Source organism: Apis florea, unplaced genomic scaffold, assembly GCF_048593485.1.
Source record: "Apis florea isolate Af1SG1 unplaced genomic scaffold, ASM4859348v1 contig_3193_pilon, whole genome shotgun sequence".
In the NCBI taxonomy this organism is placed as follows: Eukaryota; Metazoa; Arthropoda; class Insecta; order Hymenoptera; family Apidae; genus Apis; species Apis florea.
The window spans coordinates 8,159-30,200 of record NW_028256721.1 but is presented as its reverse complement, the minus strand read 5'-3'; the positions used below and the strand labels follow the sequence as shown (position 1 = coordinate 30,200).

The 22,042-nt window shown below is 28.1% G+C and overlaps 2 protein-coding genes across 6 annotated transcripts; one reads left to right on the top strand and one right to left on the bottom strand.

Moving 5' to 3' along the window:
• Positions 1-6,922: 6,922 nt before the first annotated feature.
• Positions 6,923-10,382, top strand: LOC147657293 (uncharacterized). The gene is made up of 4 exons (XM_086910472.1): positions 6,923-7,142; positions 7,331-7,496; positions 8,724-8,872; positions 9,599-10,382. Exons 1-4 carry the CDS (start codon positions 6,982-6,984, stop codon positions 9,822-9,824), a joined length of 702 nt encoding a protein of 233 aa, XP_086766598.1. The 5' UTR covers positions 6,923-6,981; the 3' UTR covers positions 9,825-10,382.
• Positions 8,431-17,427, bottom strand: LOC100871641 (sodium channel protein Nach). 5 transcript variants are annotated; one of them, XM_086910471.1, is made up of 13 exons: positions 16,255-17,427; positions 14,843-14,970; positions 14,581-14,768; positions 13,515-13,665; positions 13,202-13,338; positions 13,016-13,112; positions 12,551-12,625; positions 12,138-12,267; positions 11,684-11,740; positions 11,406-11,535; positions 11,042-11,148; positions 10,429-10,701; positions 8,431-8,853 (listed from the first exon to the last, which is right to left on the bottom strand). In XM_086910471.1, the coding sequence occupies exons 1-13, from the start codon at positions 16,520-16,522 to the stop codon at positions 8,828-8,830; spliced, it is 1,767 nt and encodes a 588-aa protein (XP_086766597.1). In that variant the 5' UTR covers positions 16,523-17,427; the 3' UTR covers positions 8,431-8,827. The 5 variants fall into 5 exon arrangements, with proteins under 5 accessions (XP_086766597.1, XP_086766594.1, XP_031770945.2 ...); XM_086910468.1 differs by having other exon boundaries at positions 12,362-12,625; positions 16,255-16,652; XM_031915085.2 differs by lacking the exon at positions 8,431-8,853 and adding an exon at positions 9,370-9,714 and having other exon boundaries at positions 12,362-12,625; positions 16,255-16,652.
• Positions 17,428-22,042: the final 4,615 nt, after the last annotated feature.

The window sequence follows — 22,042 nt, the reverse complement described above, 5'->3', positions numbered from 1 at the left end:
TATTATTTCTATCTGAATTAGTAAAATTATACCATGACTTTAATATTCAACAAATAATAAGGAGAACCTTTGAAGAATCTAAGATATTACAAATTGTAGAAATATGTTATTGGTCGATCGGTCTCCTTGTTTTTCTCAAGGATTACAACGAGTACAACTCTTTATAAAAAAAAAAAAAAAAAAAACAGTGTCAAATTTCTCCCTTAAGTCCATAAATCGAGCTCACCATCGGCTCAACATCATCTTTGTGTCAGCAGCGCAAAGTGAAGCCCGATAAAAAAGGGTTGACGACGAGGCACGACAAGGAGGATTATAAGAGGAGGTAAGGAAGAACCGGGAAAGACTTATTCATAGATCAGTGGCCCTTTCGAGAGTTCGACTTTGGAGAAAGAGACCCGCTTTCAAGACAATGGAATCCTATCTTTAGACTTCACTTAACATGTCGAAAGAGAAAGTGTGTCAGCGACACCTACCCCGATGGAGATAGCGAGAGGATCGAAAAACTATCAGGATCGTTTTCTTTTATTTTTAATTAATCATCTATAAACAGAATTTGAAAATGAAAATAAAGTGGAAAGTGCGATATTGGCTATATCGTTCCACTTCGAATGAGATCAGAAACTATTGTGATATTACTATGATTATTGTGAATAATTACTATGATTAGATTGATTGTAAGTACTTGGTACTTGTGTGAAAATATATATAAAATAATATTTCAGTGACGTATAAGAGAAATAATTATTTAAACGTTTTATACGTGGAATTAATTTTGCATGCAAGAATTAATTTAAAGTATATTTATTAATTAATTGATTATCAAATGAGGTAATTTTTCATTTTATTTTTTTATTTAGATATTTATTGGAGAAAATTTTTTCATAATTCATGGTTTTATTATGTGAACTAACATATATATACTTTCGAGCCTGTAAATTTCAAATATTGGCAAGGAAAGTATTCAAGCATTTTATTTGATAAATTTAAATATTCCTTTTCTTTTAAGTATTTTACTCACCAGCTTCTTATACATATTTAAATTTATAGTCATACCAGTTCTAAAATTTTACTACTCTGTTATTGCTCTTTGGAGAATAAACTTATATATACAGATAAAAGCTTATAAACCGTAAATTATAATTATATTTAAGAAAGAAATTTAATAAAAAAGAAATGACCTGCAGTAAAAAATTATTTTTTTAAACAAAATTTTAATATTTTTTCAAAAATATACTCTTATTTTAAATATAATTAAAATATTTTATTTTCACAACAATATGTTTGAATATAAAATATTTTCTAATATTCCAATTCAATAATTGCATTGTATATTACAATTTTTAAAATTTTTTCGTATTTACATATCAAACACGATATCACAACACGATATTAGAGAATCCGATATAAATGTTTTCAAATGGATCAAACACTGTGCACATACATTAAACAGAACTTTCAATATGTATAACAAGGTGTCTGAAGTATTTGAATAATGGGAGTTTGACTATGAGAGATTCTATTGTACATGCAATGTCAAATGATATGAATCTACACCGTAGTGATAATTAACTGTAAAGCTGAACAATACAATCATCTCATACAGCTTCGTATATCAAACGATGGCATTGAATGTTACAACCTTGGTGTATTCGACATGGATTGTTTGCACCATGAATTGACAATGAAATTAACAATTGATTTCGACATGGATCAATTGAATTGATTATAAAAAGAAATATAATTTTTAATATAATCTAAAAATTGAATATTCTAAAAATTGGGTATTTTATATTACAGAATTTGAAAGAAGAGAGAAATAAAAAATAAAAATTTATTTTACGAAGAATAATAACAAGTAAAACTTGGAAAAATATAATTAAAATAATTGAATACTTTATTTCGTGTTACAATTAACACAAAATTTTTATCATTTTATTTAAATAATGAAATTTCTTTTGTATTTCCTATTTCATTATTTACTTATTTATTTTTAATTTAATTAATTTTAACATCATCGAGTGCAATAATTATTTATTCTATTAATAATAACTAATCACATAGTAAAATATTATTATTAACTTGTAGGTAGTCGCTTCTACACGAATAAATTAGGGGAAACTAATTAGAGGACTTCTAATTAGTCGTATTTGTCGTTACGTTGCTTTGTAAATCCCGAATCGTTCCTGATATCGTTTAATAGTAAATTTCAAGATTTACCTTTGATTAATATGGTAGAGTGATGTTTCATTCAAAGTTTAAATTTTGTATCAACAATTAGACTTTGCTCTGTCAATTTTGTTGAGCAACAGCTTTTAAACATTAACAGATATATTATATTAAATTAAATAGATAAACTTCACGCAAGAAATCCTAATTATATCATACAGCAAGACATTTGTATAGAAAATTATTAAGAAGTATTTTTAAATACTCATATTCTGCAATTATGTCAATCTTATTCATACAAATTTATCCTGTCCTAATATAAATAAATATAATCGAAACGGACTAATTAAAAGTAAATAAAAAAAATATTTTTTTATTCTTTTGAATATGAATTAAAAATTTTTACTCATTTTACATTTAAGAGCAAAACTTGATTAATGACACATGAAAAATGTATCACAAAATGAGAGAAACAAAAAAAGTAAATCAATAATCGGTTGAACGAGATAAAAGTGATAATTCAGTGAATAAAAGAACAAATAATTAGCACTGGTCCTCTAATTTCCTCATTTTTCTTAATTCTTCATCAAGCTATCTATCCCTATCTGGAGGATATAAATAAATTTGCAATCTTATTCAATTCCATCACCTGATATACAATAACTGATAAATCAAGATAGAATGGAACTAATAGAAGAAGAAAACGTAATAACCGATAATAATGGATAAGAAGATGAAATAAGAAGTTTTATCGAATAGTAACAAATAGGGTTGAACGAGGAAATTGCTCATTCATTATCAAAGTGGATTTCCGGAAACGAAATTATTTCATTCCAATTGCCTACCGACGATATCAGCAGGGGTATTGTGTGCCTACGTATATACGAAATTTTCCTGTTATTAATTTATCGTTACGAGAGTGACAGAAGGCGACCGAGGACCGTGAAGGATCGATAACCGTTATCGCGGTTGTTACCATGGATACATCAAAAGCTCGTTCGTTAACGCTTGAAAATGATTAAGACAAGCTCGCTTAATAAAATTCGCCGATCGATTCGAAAAAAGTTTGATTCGAGATGTTCGGTGGATCTTGGCGTTTCGAGCTACAGAAGGCTTATCAAGGTATTGGAACATTATCTTGAAGGGAAATTGATTTAATTAAAAATTAATCCTGATTTTCTTGAAATTTTGTGTATACGCAAGGAAAATCTTGTTTGAAGGGGTTGAAATTCATCCTCCAAGATTCAATTTTTGTTTCACGTTTTTTTCACGTTTCAGAATAGAATTTTGATAAGATTTGAGAAAATTTTTTAGAAATATTGGTTTGGAGATTAGAAAAATTCCTTGGCTTGTTACAAGATTTTATCTAAAAATCCTTTTGAAATTTTTCAATTTTTAAAATGTATATTTATGTATATCGAATAAAAATAATCAAATAGTTTCTAGTTCGCTCTGATCGGATAATTCACCATGGAGAAACCTTGATATAATTATTATTATCGCGTATTAAATCCATTTTATTGTTTCATCTTTGTTTGCACACGTTATAAATCTTTCTTGAAACACCGATAGCCGATCCCACAATGACGCACAATTTAATAAATATTAAAAAATTTCTCATGTTCAGAATATTTGCGTATCTATTATCAGACATTTATCTGATTCCTGTCGGAACCACTAAAACCTTCGTTTCCGCTTGGTTCAAATACTTGGTGTTCGTTCACTCGATCGAATCGAAATAAGCGCGCATCCATCGTTGCAATCAAATCGCATATAAACAGTGAGAAATTCGTGAAACGAGAAATATTTTGTGAAAAGTCAAAGTGAATCGAAGGGATGAAAAAAAAGACTATATTTTTATTATTATTATTTTCGAAATTTACGAGAGAAATTTTTTTATCTGTCCAATTCGAACGATGAATTTAAATCATCACGAATCACAATATAGTGAATTATTTGTTTTATTAAGATCGAAGATTTGATTGGTGAAAGTTTTTGAAAATTAAATCGTGATATAAGAGGACAGATATATGAACATTTTGAGAAAGAATAAGAATGATATTAATTGAATGTTCAATTTTTGTTTGATTAATCTATCAAATTATTTAACACGTATATTTAATAAATAGAATATAAATAAGAATAATAATATATAATTAATAATTTGAGAATATAAAATATTTTCTTTATTCGGTAAAATTTCAAATTTATCTTTTATCGAAGAGCATTAACAATTCGTAAGAATTTCTCTATTTTACACTATCGTTTCATATAAAACAGAATCTTAAAATATCTTTCTTAAAATATAAGCTTTTTCAAGTTAAGATAAGAATGTTTTATCCCGTTTTAAGAAAAAGAAAAAGTTCGTTTAATCACAATTAAACGAGAAAGATGTTCAATTCCTAGTTAGATACGATTCTACCTACCTCGTTTTGTTTTCCACCTGGCCTTTCTTTTATTTACAAGATCTTTTATTTATAATTTTCTTTTTGTACTACTTGTATTCTTTTCGTTATTAACTACCATTTTCTCGATATTGCAGAGAATGTCTTAAAAGTTCTCCTGCTATCTAATCCAACGAGAAATAAAAATAATGATAACTTCCCACGCTACGAATTTCAGCGAACAAATGATAGTAATTTGTAAAAGGCAAGTATTTGCAATGATTTGTTTAACTATCGTAGCGTGAAATGGTGAAAAATATTTATCGTGTTTTATACAGAGGGCATACAAGAAAAAAGTTATTTTCATACGCGTCGGAAAATACAAGGGAAATATTTTTAAAATAATTTTACCTTTTTTTGAAATTAATTGAGATAACAAAAGTTCTCTTAAATTATATAAACTTTTATATTTCGTAGTTTGAATATATTTGAATGAATTTCAATAATTTTTAAATGCATAAATCTTGCTATTTCATAAAATAAGTAATATGATTATATTTATTTGATATTTAACTTTTGCATTTTCAATATTATTATCGTTTTCATTTTATTATCTTTAAACAAATTTTCTACATTCTATCAATTTTTCTTTGTCTAAAGTAGTTTCAATAATTTAATTATTATAAACGATTAATTTTTTAAAATCATTTATGAAAGATCATTATTTTATGCAAAAACATCTAATTTCAATCTTTTGAACGTTTTAAATTTAAGTTTCTATACTTTGAAGTTATATTTGATTTATATTAAGGGGATAGCAATGATCATTTTATAAAAATTCATTTATATTATTCTAGAATTAACGATTTTATGTCATTGATAGATCAACGAGCCATGGGATAATTTTCGACGACATCAGTCTATGGGTAGTGGAACCAACTCTTCACAGTATAATCGTGTATAGCGTTGCGATTCCTATAGTCTCGGTCCTCGGGATCATTGGAAATGTTTTAATTCTCTGCGTTCTCTCTGACGAGAATTTCAAGGAATCGATATTCACATACTTGAGAGGTCAGATCTAGTTTCTAATCAGATGAAAAATCACTAAAATCGAATTATTTCGCTTCCCTTCATCCACTTTCAAATTTATCTTTAACAAGTCGTATGTAAAAGCGATCGTTTTCGCTTTATTGGAATCGTTTATTCGATTCGTATTGTCTTTGTCGAGAAAGTATGTTTTTCCAATCATTTTGCGATTTGAATGTTTGTTGAAACATCGAAGATGAAAATTTTGATTAATCTATATTTTATCGTTTCATTGTTCAATATTTTTTTATGATTGGTAAATTTTTCACTATAGATTACAAAAAATTTAATGATTTTTATTATAAATATTACAACGTTTTAAAAATTATTTAATCAAAGTGTATCGAAACATATTTTTTCCAGAGTTATTAAATATTATTAAATTTCATAAAAATCGACAATTTATAATTATATATAATTTTTTGTTAGTTTCATATTTATTTATTTAAAATATATATTATTGGCAAGAAAAAAAGAAAAAACATAATTGAAGATTGGATTTAAATGATTTTAAATTGAAATTTCCACGTGGTTTAAATTTGACCCAGTTTTCACAAACAAAATTAATTCTGAAATCGATAATTAAATCGTATACTTTTGTCACGATTTAAAAGGAGATTAATTAAATTTTCGATATTTGTAAAATTACATTACACGTCTTATAAATTTTGAAATATTAAACGAACACTTTTAAAGCGAAGAAAACACTTTCCAAAGTCGACATGTGGATGAAATTTTTCTAAAATTATGAAAATTAAGAAAAAGTAACGATTGTTTACCCGACAAACATTGTGAATGGAGAATAAAATTTAATTACACCTTTTACAGTTTTTGCCGCATCCGATCTCGTCACTTGTTCCATGCTCGTGTTTTCCGGTTTAGCAAGAGGTGTCTTTTGGTGTAAAAACGGATGGTTGGAGTTTGACGCGTTTGTCTATTTACCTGTTGCCTCCGTTTCATCCAACGTCACAGTTTGGGCCACCGTGTGTGTTACTATCGACAGGCTGGCCATTGTTTTTAGGTAATCGACAACTAAAAATTCCCAAATAATTAATAGATTAAAAATGAAATTGATGATTCATCAATTAAATACAATTATTCTTCTCTGCCATAACTTTGTAACTCTTCTCGACACTCAACAGTGTTATCATCGATATTTATTCGTGTTTCGTAACCATCTAAGACGCGAGATCTCGTAATTTTACTTTTTCTTGCCTTCTTCTCAAAACTTATAATTACTTGCAAACTCGATCGTCCTAAACGTTAATCATCGCTATTCACCTTTTTACGATACTTAACGGATAAGATGAAAGTTTAACAAGGTCCTGGCTTTTCGATCGATAGCATGCCAAGATGCAGACCGCCAAAGTTTTGCGATCATAAAGTGGCGAGGAAATTGATGATTTTTTCCAGTTGTCTCGCCATTTTGCTTAATGTACCGTATTGTTTGATCTACACCTACAACGAAAAAGGAGATTTGGTTACGACGAGTTTCTTTCATTCGTGGTGAGTAATAAAATATAATACAGAGAATGGAAATAGAAACTTGTCAAAAGAAATTTTTTTCCATTATTATTTTTCCTCGATTAGAAATTATATTTAAATATAATTAGTTCCATTGATTTTTACGGATCATTTCCTTTCCCCTTCTAATCTTAAAGCAAGCGAGGATGAAATTTAGAATGAGTTTACAGGTTGTACAATCTTCAAAACTGGCTACAGTTCGTATTGCACGGTTTGATACCCACTGTTCTCTTGTCGGTGGCGAATATAATCATGTGTCATTCAGTCAGAAAAATCTTGAAACGAAGACAATTGATGTTGCGGCGCAAAAATATACGGGAAGGAAATCGTCTGAAGGTATATTGAAAATGATTTATAAGTCGATTTTTTTCATGATATATAAAATAATAAGAAATTTTAATTTTACAAGGGATATAAATAATTACCTTATCCTAGATTGATTCTAAAATACAGTTGTTCTTAATATATCATTAATCTCCATGTCAAATTGAATTTTAGAACAAATGATTCGACCATAATTATTTATGATCAATCGTGTACATGTATAGGATTACTTACAAACAAATATTTTCATATGTTTCACGAATCATCTAAAATTTGTTCGCATTATACGCAAATTTAGTACATTTGTAGAAACTTTCACTATTTTTATGCTGAAAAATGTATTAAATATACAACCCTGAGTACACATTGTGTAAATGGATGCTTTAATTTAAGATATTTGCACAGCTTGAAGGAATGTTTGATGATAGTATAGACAACAGGAATTGTCTGTTCTACGAAAGTTTATGCTCAATAAATCAAGCATTGTTCAAAATTTATCAATAAAATGAGATTTACATAAGATTTTTATTATTTTCTCTATAAATTTTCGTTCATATTAATCGAATACCTTGATTTTTAATTGATAATAACTTTATCAATATGAATTTATTGGTTTATTTGATCAATACAATTTTTCAAACAAGTTCTTTCCATCGATTCTTTGTTTCAACAATTAGTTAATTAATAATTAGTACCTAAAAGTACTTATTGACCTAAATTGAAGCAATGAATATTTAACATCATTAAAAATTTTTCTTAAGATGTTTGTAACTATAAAACTTTGAACATATCATTTAATCATATTATATTACAAATCTTATATTACAAATAAAATTGCGATATCCTTCATTATTTTACAAAATATCATGTTTCATAAACAAATTCCTGAAAGTTTCAATAACTTCTTCATAATGCTACGTTTTTGCTTTGAGATTATTACACATAATTGCTTTTCGATAATTTGTCTTTATTTATTAATTTTATTTTCAACAAATTAACTTAGAATTTACATAAATTGACTAATGTGAGCGAGGCTTAATTTTACTCATCACTTGGAAAAGGCCTATAAACACAAATGTCGTCATAGTCATCATCAAAATTAGATTACACGTTCATTGAACAGATGTGGATCCATATTTTATCGATTTACGTTTAGTTTCCCTCGTGTACATTATTCCGATGCATATTATAGTTAATTATAGAATGCATTCAATCGTAAAAATCGTTGTTGTTTTTCAGAATCAGGCACGAATGAACGTGATGATGGTTGGCATCGTGTTCGTATTCCTCGTCGGCGAGGTGCCAACTCATTTGGCATCACGACTCAGTGCTTTAACGCTTCTCTATGGTGGAGATCCGACAAAAGTCTCTGAATATTATATGGAGACGTGAGTATTGCCTTTGAATAACATTAAGTGTGAGTTATGCGATTATTATTATGCGATGAGATCTCATTTATCAGTTTTTATTTGAGTCAAATCTTGGAAAAAAAAAAAAAAAAAAAAATGGAAAAAATTGGAAGTTTCATTGTTTCATCGTTTCTTTGTATAGAACACATTTTTCTTCGTCTCTAACATTTCTTTCTTTTTTTTTCTTTTCTTTCTAAAATCTATAATTTGCTGGAAATTAATCTCTCTGAATATTTTCTCTAATAGGATAAGGATATTTTTTGTCTTGTTGTATTTAAGTTACTCCATTTTCTGGGAAATATTTAATTTCGACATCAAAATCCACTTTCGATTCTTAAATCAAATGATTTGTTATATTTTGATAGTTGGTCAGTTTTTGACTTTTACCCTAGCTCATTTATAAATTGAAATTTTCAATAATATAGCTGTTTCTTGTGTGATATTTTATTATAATGTTTCCGTCTAATAAACTTAACTTTTTCTACAAAATTAACATTTATTTTTTACACGCAATGTATCATTAACAATATTATTGATACATCAATACATTGTGCATTATCTTAAATTGTTACAAAAATTTTTATTCATAATTAAATAATGAATTAATGTTATTGCTACTTTAAATATTATTGATTGAATAATATTATAAAATTTAATAATATATCATTAACTACATTTATATATAATATTCGCGTATTCGAACAGATTTCGCATGTACGCTACTCTCTTGAACGCGATATCGAGTTCGGCCAATTTTGTGCTCTACTGTTTGCTAAGCCAACGTTTTCATTCACATTTGAAGCATCTTCTGACTGGCAAAACTAGGCAGGAAAGCAATAACATCAAAAGCCACGTTTCATATGTGGTACGAGTCGAGTCCAGTGATATCGAAATAAATAACTTTGAATATAGTAACGTTAAATATTTCTAACTTTATATCGTTATTATTTTTTATTGCTATATTTTATTCCATCTATATCTCACATTTTTTTTTTAAAATAAAAATTATTTTATTATATTCATTCTATAATACATCGATTCCATAGATAAGAATACATTTGACTGGTAATCTCTTAATGATATATCAATATCTATATGAATATATGTATCAATATCTATATCTACATTAGAATGGAATGAAAAAATTAAAATTATATGATTATTTCTTAATTGCGAGAAAAATCAGATCTGTTATACGCAAAAATATATTACTTTTTTTCAAATTTATTTAAAATTGTTTGTACGTACAACCTCGGAGCAGAGAAAATTTATAAAATCAAGGGAAATTATTTTTAATTGGTTTATAACGCTTCAAAAAATTTATCGATCAAATTCCAATTTTAATAATTTAAATATTTCTAGATGAGGTAATTTTTACTCGCTATTAAAATTTTGCATCTTCTGTTTCATTTCATTCTAACATTTAAAATAAATGTATGTAAATTATCCTCTGTTGTATAAAAATATAAATAAAACGAATTTTGCTAAATATTATTGTCATTCGAATAAATTAATAGATCACTCTTTATACATACCGAGTTCGTAATCAGAATTTTTCCAAATTTGTTTGGGAAGTTGCTGGTTCCACGCGAGGAAAATACGTCTGTTCAGAGTTGACGTATTGTACTTTTTCAAACTTACATTCATCGGAACGGAGATGAATAATTTCGAAGCAGGCGGTACACCCACCAGTCGTGCTTTTTTCTTTTTACGAACGGAAAAAAAGTCTGTTATGAAATAATAAAAGAATTCAACGAAACTTATCACCGAACCACCCAGGCAAAGTCCAAAGATTCCTCCGAAGGAAGCTGAAATTTATTTTATAATTAATCTAACTAAATTTACACTTTCACACATTTTAATTGCAAATATTTTAAATTTGAATCACAATCTCGATTAAATATAATTCAAATATATATATATATAACGCGTCTTAATCTCGATCTTAATCACGAACTTTGAAAGAAAATTCCCTCGTTCTCGCGTGTAAACTTCTTCATCCTCTACCTTTGTTTTTTTAATCGAACTTCTAGAACTCGTGCTCGGTTTCACGAAGAAGGTTTAACTCTTCTTTATTCTCTTAGACGCGCTTCCCTATTAACCAACGATAGAAAAGAAGGCAAGACGTATGGAATTATTTCCTCTTACCGAGAAGGTTGTCCCATCCTAAGATAGTTTGCTTCCGGTACTCGAGATACGTGCCATCTCGAAAATAAGCGTACAGAAACGAAGTGCTATTAAAGTTTAAGCCACGCCTGTAAACGAACGCAACACATTTTATGCTTTGCAGAGTAATTGAAAACAATTTGTTTATCTTTCTATGATTGATCGTCGTAAATGAGTTGAATAAATTTAAAAGTAATACAAATTTTAATGTCAATCATAGCTGTAATTATTATATATTTGAGCGATATAATTGACATTAAACTGTAACAAGATGTTTTAAACGTTCAATTATTATTATTATTTTTTTTTTTTATAATAATTTTTGCCCTATCATTGAACAACTCACGTTATTTCAGAATCAAATTCTGAATCCGTTATTGGTATCGATTCAGTAACTATTTCATAATTTACATCGCTACACTGTGGAAGACAATCGCAATCGTTGATGTGCAATGATTGTATCTGCGACAGATTTCCTGTTTGGAAAATGAAAATAAAAACTTGTTTTAATCATGTTAAAAAGATTGTATTTTGTAATTTTATTCTGATTTTATATCGAAGTTGTTTAATTCATTACTGCAAAAATGTTTACTGTAGAAAAATAAATATTCGTTATTTACTTACTCCTACGAGCCAGAATGCAATCCACATCCGTTAAATAACAAGTACGCTCGTATGGATCTATTAACATAGCCAATGAATATTCGTAACTATGATAATTCAAATAATAAATTATTCATAAGAATAATTTTATTTCTAATAAAGTATATTTATACAAGAAATTCTATCCTGTTCAATTCTGTATTGCAATTCCGCGTTAAATCTGTGTTATTATTAATTATTTAATAAGAAATGATTTATTTTTATATTATCATTAAAAGATCTTGAGCTCTTTTATGAATATTTTATGACTTAACAAAAAATTTTTAATATTTATTGAATTGAATTCTTTTCTCTAAGATACAATTTTTTCTTTTCGTATTAATTAACAGTTAATTTTAAGGTAATGCAATAAATCTATAATATTTTTGTAATTATTCATTTGACGAAAACTGATATATATATATAAATTACTTACGATCATCAGGAAAGAAAAAGGGCAAGCATCCACAAGAGCCATGAATTTTCTTTTGTAAGCATTTAGAGATGCATGTTTGATAATTATATTTCTGGTTTCCATATAATGTATAATTTATATCTGCAGGTAGCTAAAAACAAAAAAAAAATTATGTTAATATATTCTTTATAATATATTTTTGACAATATATTTCGATTCAAACAATTTTAAAATTCTTAATTTGCCTCATCGTCAAACAGGCACATCCTTTTAACTAGAGGTATATGCTGAAGATCTTTCGAGCTTTTTATTTTCGTGCCTGTAAGTGTCATCGACATTACATGGCCCGGTTGCAAACTCGCAGATTGTGCACCGACATCCGGATAATCTAATGGATCGTGGATCAAAATAGTGGCACCTACAAATTGTCTTACCGAACTTTTATAATTTTTAGCATCGATATTCAACGCTACTGCCAAACCTATGTCACGTCCTGTTCCAGGTACATTCTGAAATTTGAGAAAATGTATGATTTTGTTTATTATTTTTTATATTATTTATATTATATCTATTATTGAAGATATAATTATTGGGATGGGGTGAGAAAAGTTATAAATTTTTTCAGCCAGGAGAAGGATGGATCTGTTGGACCGAGAATTAATTTCGACTTAATTTCATTTTCAGATAATGATCGATTTAAGAATATTGGAGGAGGCTTTACTTTGTTTGATTGAATTTAAATAACTAAATATTATCTATTTTTTTGTTTGTGAATATTGTTATCACTCATTTTTGCTCGAAATGATTTTTTTTATAAATATTAATATGTCATTTTTCATTTGAAATATTACGTATATAAAAATTTTCACGAGTTACTTTTTATTTTTCAAAGGTATTACCAGAATATGGCCAACCCCTGGCAGAAGATCGGAAGAATTCGTTTCTTCGTTGTTTTCAATTGACTTCGTGTAGTTTGTTAACCAAGAAAATTTATTACTGGGAAACATTAAAAATAAATATAATACATTAATAACAGCAATAGAAATTAATTCATTAATAACATATAAAGTGTTGAAAATACTTACTTGTAATCGATAGAATGATAATTAAAACCACAACAGAAACCCTCCTTCGACTTCACTATTTTGAAAATTTTACTGCAATTGTAAAGTTGTCCCAACCAACCACATCTCACTAACAACAGGTCGCAAGGTTGCATCAACTGTAAAAAGAAAAAGAAAAGAATATAAATTACTCTAATTTCCAAATTATTTTTTTACTTTCTTTCATTTTTTAACTATATATTTCCATATCTTGTTTCAAGTAATAAACTATATGTTTCATCATTATTCAGAGCAATTGTATTTTCATAAACAAAATGGAAGAAAAATTGTTCACCTCGAGCATAAGTTTCTCCACAGTGTAACCAAGAATGTCGAGGGCCCAGGACGCAGTTGCGTTATCGATCTCAATTTTGTCTGGTCGTATCAGTTTCATCAGAGAAGAGAACAATTTGTTAGTCATGTCTCTATTGAATCCATACATCAGCCTATTAAAAGAAATTGTTTCTCAGAAATGTACACATTGAGAGTTGTCTCGTTATTGGATTCACGTACGCGTGAAATATGTTTGAACAACACTTCTTTTCTTTCTCTTCGAAATATTGTACCAGGAACGTGTTACAACTCGAAACTTTGAAACATTTTAAATTTCATACGATATTAATAAATTTAATAAAAAATTATAAATTATGTAATGTAGTAAATTTTTTCTTTCTTTCGCGAAATTGAACCGACGAATACCAAACAGATAACTTCTACGATATTTAAAACGATTATGCATTTTTCCTAAATATTTTAACGAAGTTATAAATTATTATGAAACACACAATGCAAGGTAGATCTACGATTCTCTTTCGAAAAAAGATAATTTCACATAAGAGATATTATCTATGAGCATTTCGTTATTAGCTTGTTTTATCATTATCTGCTTGGATGAAGGTATCATAACGAGTATTGTTTCTATAAATATTTTATAATACGTAAAACAATTTCTTTTTTTTACATACGTATATTTTTCGGAAATGTGACACAGATCTAATATTTTTTGAGACACGTGCAACTTTTTCATAACATTAAATGACGATAATACGAATAAATTATAATATTATTAAATGAAAAAGAATATTGTTTCTTTACGTACACACAGAGTGTTATTATTACTCGTGGAACATCTTTAAAGGCGAACAAAATTAAACAAAAAATAAATAGAAAAATTAAAAAATTGAAATTGAACTAAACACCCATTCCTTGATATTATTTCTATAAATTTATAATGTTTCTATTCTGATGAAAAACATTCTATAAATATTATCTAAATAATATATCTAAAAAGCTTTTATAGCAAAATGCAATTATAAACACTTTACTCACTATACCTACACGGATCATAAATTTTTACTTACAATTTTTGTGCGATCCTATCAGCGTGAGGTTTGTACACTTTGTTGTTGTTACATATAGTGATACCTGGAAAATGTAATTCCTTTATGGGATTCGACGTGTCGATTATCGTCACCGTAGGATTGTTCAAATAGTACAGCGATAGTCGTAACATCATTATTGCGCAAAAGATAATTGCTGCCACACAGATCTGTGCATTAAATAAATATAAAAATTATTCATATTGAAATTATGAAGATAAAAAAAATAAATTGTTTCACTCACCGTTAACCAAATTATTTTGTGGAAAGTCGTTTTGCCTATAATGATGTATCGAAAGCCATGTAGTGCTGTATTTTCGCAATAATTGCGAAAAAATGAGTTTATAGTTTGCACGAATTTTGATAAACATCCTGAATTGAAATATTATTAAATCATTTTGAACAGTGGATATATAAAATAATATTAAAGTATCATTCTGAAAACTTTTAAAAGAAAATATTTTTGTATATATTATTATGCATTAATATTGAAATATTTATTAAAACTGAAATATTTATTTGTTTGTAAAATATTTTAATAAATTTCTTTTTACTTTAGAATCATATCTTCTTAAATATATGAAATATATTTAAAAGAATATTTTTAATAATGTCTTACATCGTAGAAATATTTACTGGATAGAATATCTTTATATATTTTTTTATTTAAAATTCTCTCGTTGAAAGTAGAAATACGTGACACTGTTGTAGAAAGATCATTAAATAAAACGAAGATTGCAACTATTTTTTATAAACAATCATCTTCCAAATATTCATAAATATTTTTTTCCGTAGAAAATGTTTTTTGTTTCTCTGCAGTTAATCGTGTTCTTCTCTATTATATATTCTTATTATAGTAATTCGAAATAATCTTATATTAAATACATATATAAATTATAATAATTATAATTTTCTATCCATTATAAAATATATAATTAAATTTTTACTATATAATTTAATATGATTATATTAAATGTAAAAGAAAATAACCATTTATTACAATACATATTTCATGTGAAACTGAAAGCATTCTGCCTTGGAGGATATTTGGAGAAAGGGAATATCAAATGATGAGAGATGAACCAACGTGAGCAACATGAACAATAAGAGAAACATAGAAACACAGATCAAATAAGTTACACAAGGAGATAAAGATAATCCAAAATTACCGTTAGTGAAAACATTTTAGTTAAATAAATATATAAGCGAAAACTGACATAAATCAAATTATGAAAGAACAATCATTCTAATAAATTTTTCATAAACAAATGTTTTTAATATTAAACGAAAGATATCTCAAATTTAAAATTAACATTAGGATCAATCATTAATTAGTATTCATCGAATAAAAATGACTTAAATAAAAATTAATTTATTATCGAATAACGATAATTAATATAATTGCTGATAACATCGATTATCTATTATTATTTATATAACTATATTTATTATCTATACAATTATTATTAATCAGTTTCAAAGAATATTTCAATATTTAATACAATATCTTAAGTAAACAAAGATTTTCATTTTAAAAATCATAGCATGAAAAATTTAAATAGTTCAAAATTTGTCACTGCATAATATAAAAAAATTCAAAATATTATATTACATTATACAAAAATCTTTCTTTCCTTTAAGCCAATTTTCACTTACCCTTCTTCAGCTTCTTTTTGTACAAGTTACGAGCATTCCGAAATTTACTATTCATTATTATGTATCTCGAATGAACCTTCTCAACACTCGTTACAAATATCCCTCGAAAACTGAGCAAAGAAAAGAAGAATATGCAAATGAAGATGTTGACTCGCGATAATGTCTGACTCGCGATAATGTTTGACACGCTTATATTACGTTGATTCCATCGGCATGTTTTAATTTTATTTTCCATCAATTTCGTTCGACGAATTCCATGAAATATCATCAAGATCGCAATTGTTTATTTTGCGACCACTTAAGTAAATGACATGAGACCATGGTTAAAAGTATCGTATCACTCATGAGATTGTAAAGTTTTAAATTTAAAATAATAAAAAAAATTTTTCATAAAATGATGTATTTTACATACAACTATTGTTTTACATACAAATATATATAATATCTAATTATATTTAACGATGCGATAGTGTCATCCACTGAATATAAAAAAATAGATTTCAATAGAAAATTATATCAAAATAAAAACATTTTACTATTTAAATCATATGAAAATCGAAGATGATTCACATTTCTATTTTTCAATTACTAATCAAATTATAACATTATTTGAATGTACAAATTTCACATAAGACAAGAAAAGAAAACAACGTGATATAAAGAAAGAAACGGAAACGAATTCCAATTATTAGTTTTTAAAAATTAATATCATCCGTTAGAGCCGGAGTATTAGAAAAACCGAAGTACCGACAAGAAACAAATTGACGCGACATCTTATTTTTAAAACAATATGATCTGAAATATCAACGAAAAAAGATCAATCTAGCTACGCCATCTATCATATTAATCCGTAATTACATACACAATATTATCATTCGAAGATACAAACAAAGAAAAATCTTATCAATTACTAATTACTTTAGTAATTACTAATTACTAAAAACTTAATAATTTTAAAGATAGACCCGAAAATTATATCCGTTTAAATGAATAAAAAATTGTATTTACGAGAAATATAATCGCGCTCGCAGCCAATTAGCTCATATTATTTCTTATAAAATATATATTCGTATCACCGATATTATCTATACAATAATATAATTATATATTGTATATTAAATAATATGATTTCCCAGGTCTCACCGCTTGGAGGTTGCTGCGAATTGGAGACCCACCCTAACCACGACGTCCCATCCACCCATCCACCATTATTTATTTAATTACAAATAAATTATCCTTTCGATGTATATTTGCAAAACGTTCAAACTTTTGATCGTTGTGCAATATCAGCAACAAAAGGAGTTAGAAAAGAAAAACCGACGCGGAAGACTAAATCTGAAAAATAAAATTTAAATTAAGAGATTTTCCATCAATATTTTACACTTCCATCGGTATGAAAATGAAAAATGATTGATAGTAAAAAGCGTGCGCAAAAAAAGAAAAAAAAAAAGCGAAATAAGCATCCCAGAAAGCAATACATTATTTTACCCATCTACTTATCTACTTTTCACTATCTACTTTACAATACACTAGTTTATTCAATATTCCTGATTATGCATGCACTTAATTCTAAATACATTTTCTCTAATCAATTACATAATCTTATGTTCCTGTAAGAAATCCTGAAACAAACATAAGTTAAAAAATATATATAACATTAACATTTTACTTATTCAATAAGTTTCTTTTCGTATTTCCTACCTATAAAAAAATTTCAACATTTTGTTCCTAACTCTGCCTATTGAACATCAAACAAATTCTCTTCAATCAACATTCACCATATTTACATTCACAATGATTGATGATATCCAATTTTCAAAAAATTTATAATGCGACATAAAACCACATGTGGCAAGAGGAAAGATCAAGACATACAAATCAGTATATATCATTGATGGTTAGTGAACAGAGTCACGTAGTAATCAAGCATTATTATTTATAATGAGGAAATTAAGGATGGCAAAATGATTGTATTACAATGAAAAATAAGGAAATAATGGTATGGAAAACGAATATGAGTAGAGAAAGCGAGGCTGCTTTTCTTAATAATAATAAGAAGAAGAACAGAACATCGTTTATAAATCCAATCAACAACGAAGAGCTAAATATTTTCTACAACCTATTCTACCTAATATAAAAAAATGAGAATATTTAACTGATGATAAGACGTAATCTATTCCATTGAAAGTTGAAGGAGATTCCTGAAACAGACTATACAACAGAATTAATGAAATAACAAGAATAACAATTATAATTTATTAATTTCAAGCAGATGAGGATCACATATTATTTCGTATTCCATTTTTTTCTGTTTATTTTTTCCTATTTTTCATATTTCATACCTGTAACAAACTCAATTACTGGATTAGTAGTATATAAGAAATAATTTACATCTAGGAAAAGATCAATTTAAATAAAAACAAATTATCAAAATTTTGTCAAGCAATTCATAATTTCAAATGGATGATATTCATCGATAACAAAGAAATATATTTTTCAACAGTATTTTCAATAAACAAACGCTCTTAATAAGGGAGTGCTGAAAAGAGAAAACCGACGAAGAGGTAACCAGAAGGATTACCAAAATAATTATCCACTCAATGTGAATCCGAACAAACCGTGAGTGGAATTTTTTTTCTATTTCGCAACACTAATATGCTAAAATCTCAAAAGAAAACGCGAAGAGTGCTTCATTATACTTTCAATGCAATTCTTCATCAGCAAAAAAGAAAACGAAAAAAGATAAAAAAAAAAAAAAAAAAAAACAAAAGATTACGAAAAACGTATACGAAATTCTAATAAACTAATTTATGCACTCATATTTTATTATAGACGCAACACTAATGGCGGAAGATTGCAGCCATAGTCAGAGACTGCCGTTGTATCACCCCTTGTACAGCCTTTTCGGCTGTAATAAGTGATTCAGGAACTGGAACGTACTTCCACAATCCAAGTGGAAGAAATATGGGCGATTTGGACAAATAAACGCAACACTACTATATAAAAAACGCGATCTTTCATCAACGCAACACTAATTTTTCATGTAAATTTACTATTATTTTATAAATTTAAAAAGCTATTTTAAATATCACGACATAATAAATCATAATTACGTTATATAATAAAATCAAAATTAAAAAAAAAAAAAAACAATAAAAAAATAGACTACTAAAATTCATAATAAAAGTAATTAAAAGCAATCGCGATATTCTTTTCAACGCAACGCTAATGGTAAACGCGATTATCATTTTATCGCAACTCTAATTCAACCCGTTATTTATCAATCGCAACACTAATGCAAAACCGCGATTTGCCCATGATGACTGGATGGACGATGGACCAGCATGCAATTTGGCCGGAAACGATACAACAACACAAACTACGTATTACTAAAACGAGCACAATGACAAAGTAGTAACAATGACGTCCCATTCTTTGGACCCAGACAAGATCCAAAAGATGAGAAATCATTCGTTGCAGCCCTCTTCGTGACAGTTTGTCGGGCCTCTTCGGTCTTCCTCCTTCGGGCGCAATGCCCGCTGAAACTTAAATCTAGGCTCGAGATTCGCTAATCGGAAATCAAAGAAAAAAAGAAAAAAAAAAGGACTAAATCGCGGAAGCTAAGTGCACATGGACGACCAACGACCGCAATGATCATTCTTCGTACATGCACAGAATCTCGAGCGCAACGTTCGTTTCGAAAGCAAATCACGACCGCGACCGCGAAATTCGAAAAATCGATGAGCAAAGCCAGAGATGAATGGCATTGTCCTCCATTCGTCTCAGCTTCACCCTCGATTTCTCAAATTTTATTCCCTGAAACAGATTGTCACGCGAAAACGCGCCTACCCGATCAGAGACTGTGACAATCTGCCCGGCCCTACCTACTTATAATTAACAGACATACCAGAAGCATACTACCTATCCTACCTAACCCTATATTTAAAAAATGGCAAAACAGGCATACCAACACACTCATTCCACGATTCTCACGCATAACACCCGGGCGCAAAAGCCTAAACTAGGGAAAACGTCCCGGGACGTCTCCGACACCCGGGCTTGGCACACTACTCGCACACTCTAACTTTACGTACCATTTTCCTGAAATCGATTGACGATGGCTAGCGATCATTGCGTGAAACGCGACAAAAATACGTGTATCTACATTTTAATTGTGAATATTTATGAACACGTAATGTTTTCTAAAATACTAATCACCGAATTAAACGGTACCATTATTACAACCATTATTGTGAACAAAAATTATACAATTATTGTAATTTGAGACTAGTAGAAGATTAGTAAACCTGCTATTTATTACTTATTCGCAATACTTAATTGCGAATGTGATTGTAAATTGTGATTGAACAATAAAATAAATAATAATTGAAACGACGCAATTCCACAGCCTAACCACACACACACACACACAATGTGGAAAGTACGTCGTGCACGATACACTAGCGCATCGTCAATCGCTAAAAAATTTGTATTAACTTATGAACTAAGGTCGTCATACCCATTGCCTCTCTCTCACTCAAGTAACACCTGGGCACATGAGTGAGTTCCTGGCAATGAACATGGAAAGGGTTAAATCTGAAAATCCTGAGCTAAAAAGATATTAGTATATCCATTTTGTATCTAACGGGCTAATATTCCTTGACTTTGCATTATATTTTTATTATATTTCAAATTATTTGAGACATAACTCTATTTTATATATTATTTTATTAATTGAATAAATTATTAAAATTTCAGCACATCAAATTTCTAATATTGAATTTAAAAAAGAATTAGAATTCATTGTAATTTAATATTATAAAATATTAATAAAAATACCCTCAGACGATTCTTTCATCAGAGCATATTTTCAAAGCCACAAAAATAATATTCAAAACTTATTGCTCTCATTCCAAAATCTGTCTGTCGCGAAATGTCTTCTTGCACAAACTTTAATACACATTTGTACGAGTAAAAATTGAACTTTACCATTTACCAGTGTTGTAAATCAATAATAATGAAGTTATGTGAAATTATTATATGATAATTACAATAATCAAACAACTTGAAATATTACTCTCAAGAATTTTCAATTTTATGGAAATTCAAACTAATTATTGTGTTACATTGATAATTATATAATAATAATTATTATATGTTTTGGCATTAGAAAATTACTAAACATTTAATATTAATCAAAAACGCGAAGCGTAAGAAGACTCTAGCCTGAACTAATAAATAAAACACAAAAGAAATAATTGTTACTACTCGCGGCTATTTATTATAAATAAATACCCGCGGTCATTGTGCTCGTGCAAAATTCTACGTATACAACCAGTCACTCGTGTCGATTCGGATCTTTCATCCTACGACATGATTGAGTGACCGGAGGAACCAAAAAGCATGCGACTCACCATATGATGCGACGAATGCCTTCACTATTATTGTAACCCAGAAGTCATCCGGAAGAAGAATCTCACCAGGTAGAAGGATGGAAGAAATCTGTGACAAAACGTCATAATTTAAAACACGGTTCTGATTACTTGAAAAAATTGAAAACTATTCTAATTAAATATTCAGATAAATAAAACAATAATTACCTCTTCGCGTGATGGATGAGCGCCTTATTCTCTTGAGAGAAGAACTGACTCTATCCTGTACCGAAAACGAATATTTAAAAAAAGTAAAAATAATAAAAAATAAAAAACTAATAACGCGTCCGTATAAATTATAATCGGCGAACAAACACTGATTCTATCTTCGCGTTTGATTATTCTAGTTAAAATTC

What these genes read in the sequence shown, in the direction of transcription:
- LOC147657293 (XM_086910472.1), top strand. Translation starts at nt 6,982, where the DNA reads ATGCCAAGATGCAGACCGCCAAAGTTTTGCGATCATAAAGTGGCGAGG. An exon ending in ACGAGTTTCTTTCATTCGTG is followed by an intron (nt 7,143 to 7,330) that starts GTGAGTAATAAA and finishes ATGAGTTTACAG; the next exon opens with GTTGTACAATCTTCAAAACT. An exon ending in GGGAAGGAAATCGTCTGAAG is followed by an intron (nt 7,497 to 8,723) that starts GTATATTGAAAA and finishes GTTGTTTTTCAG; the next exon opens with AATCAGGCACGAATGAACGT.
- LOC100871641 (XM_031915085.2), bottom strand. Translation starts at nt 16,522, where the DNA reads ATGATATTTCATGGAATTCGTCGAACGAAATTGATGGAAAATAAAATT. An exon ending in ACAAAATAATTTGGTTAACG is followed by an intron (nt 14,769 to 14,842) that starts GTGAGTGAAACA and finishes TTTAATGCACAG; the next exon opens with ATCTGTGTGGCAGCAATTAT. An exon ending in CTTTTTCTTTCCTGATGATC is followed by an intron (nt 11,741 to 12,137) that starts GTAAGTAATTTA and finishes CTATGTTAATAG; the next exon opens with ATCCATACGAGCGTACTTGT.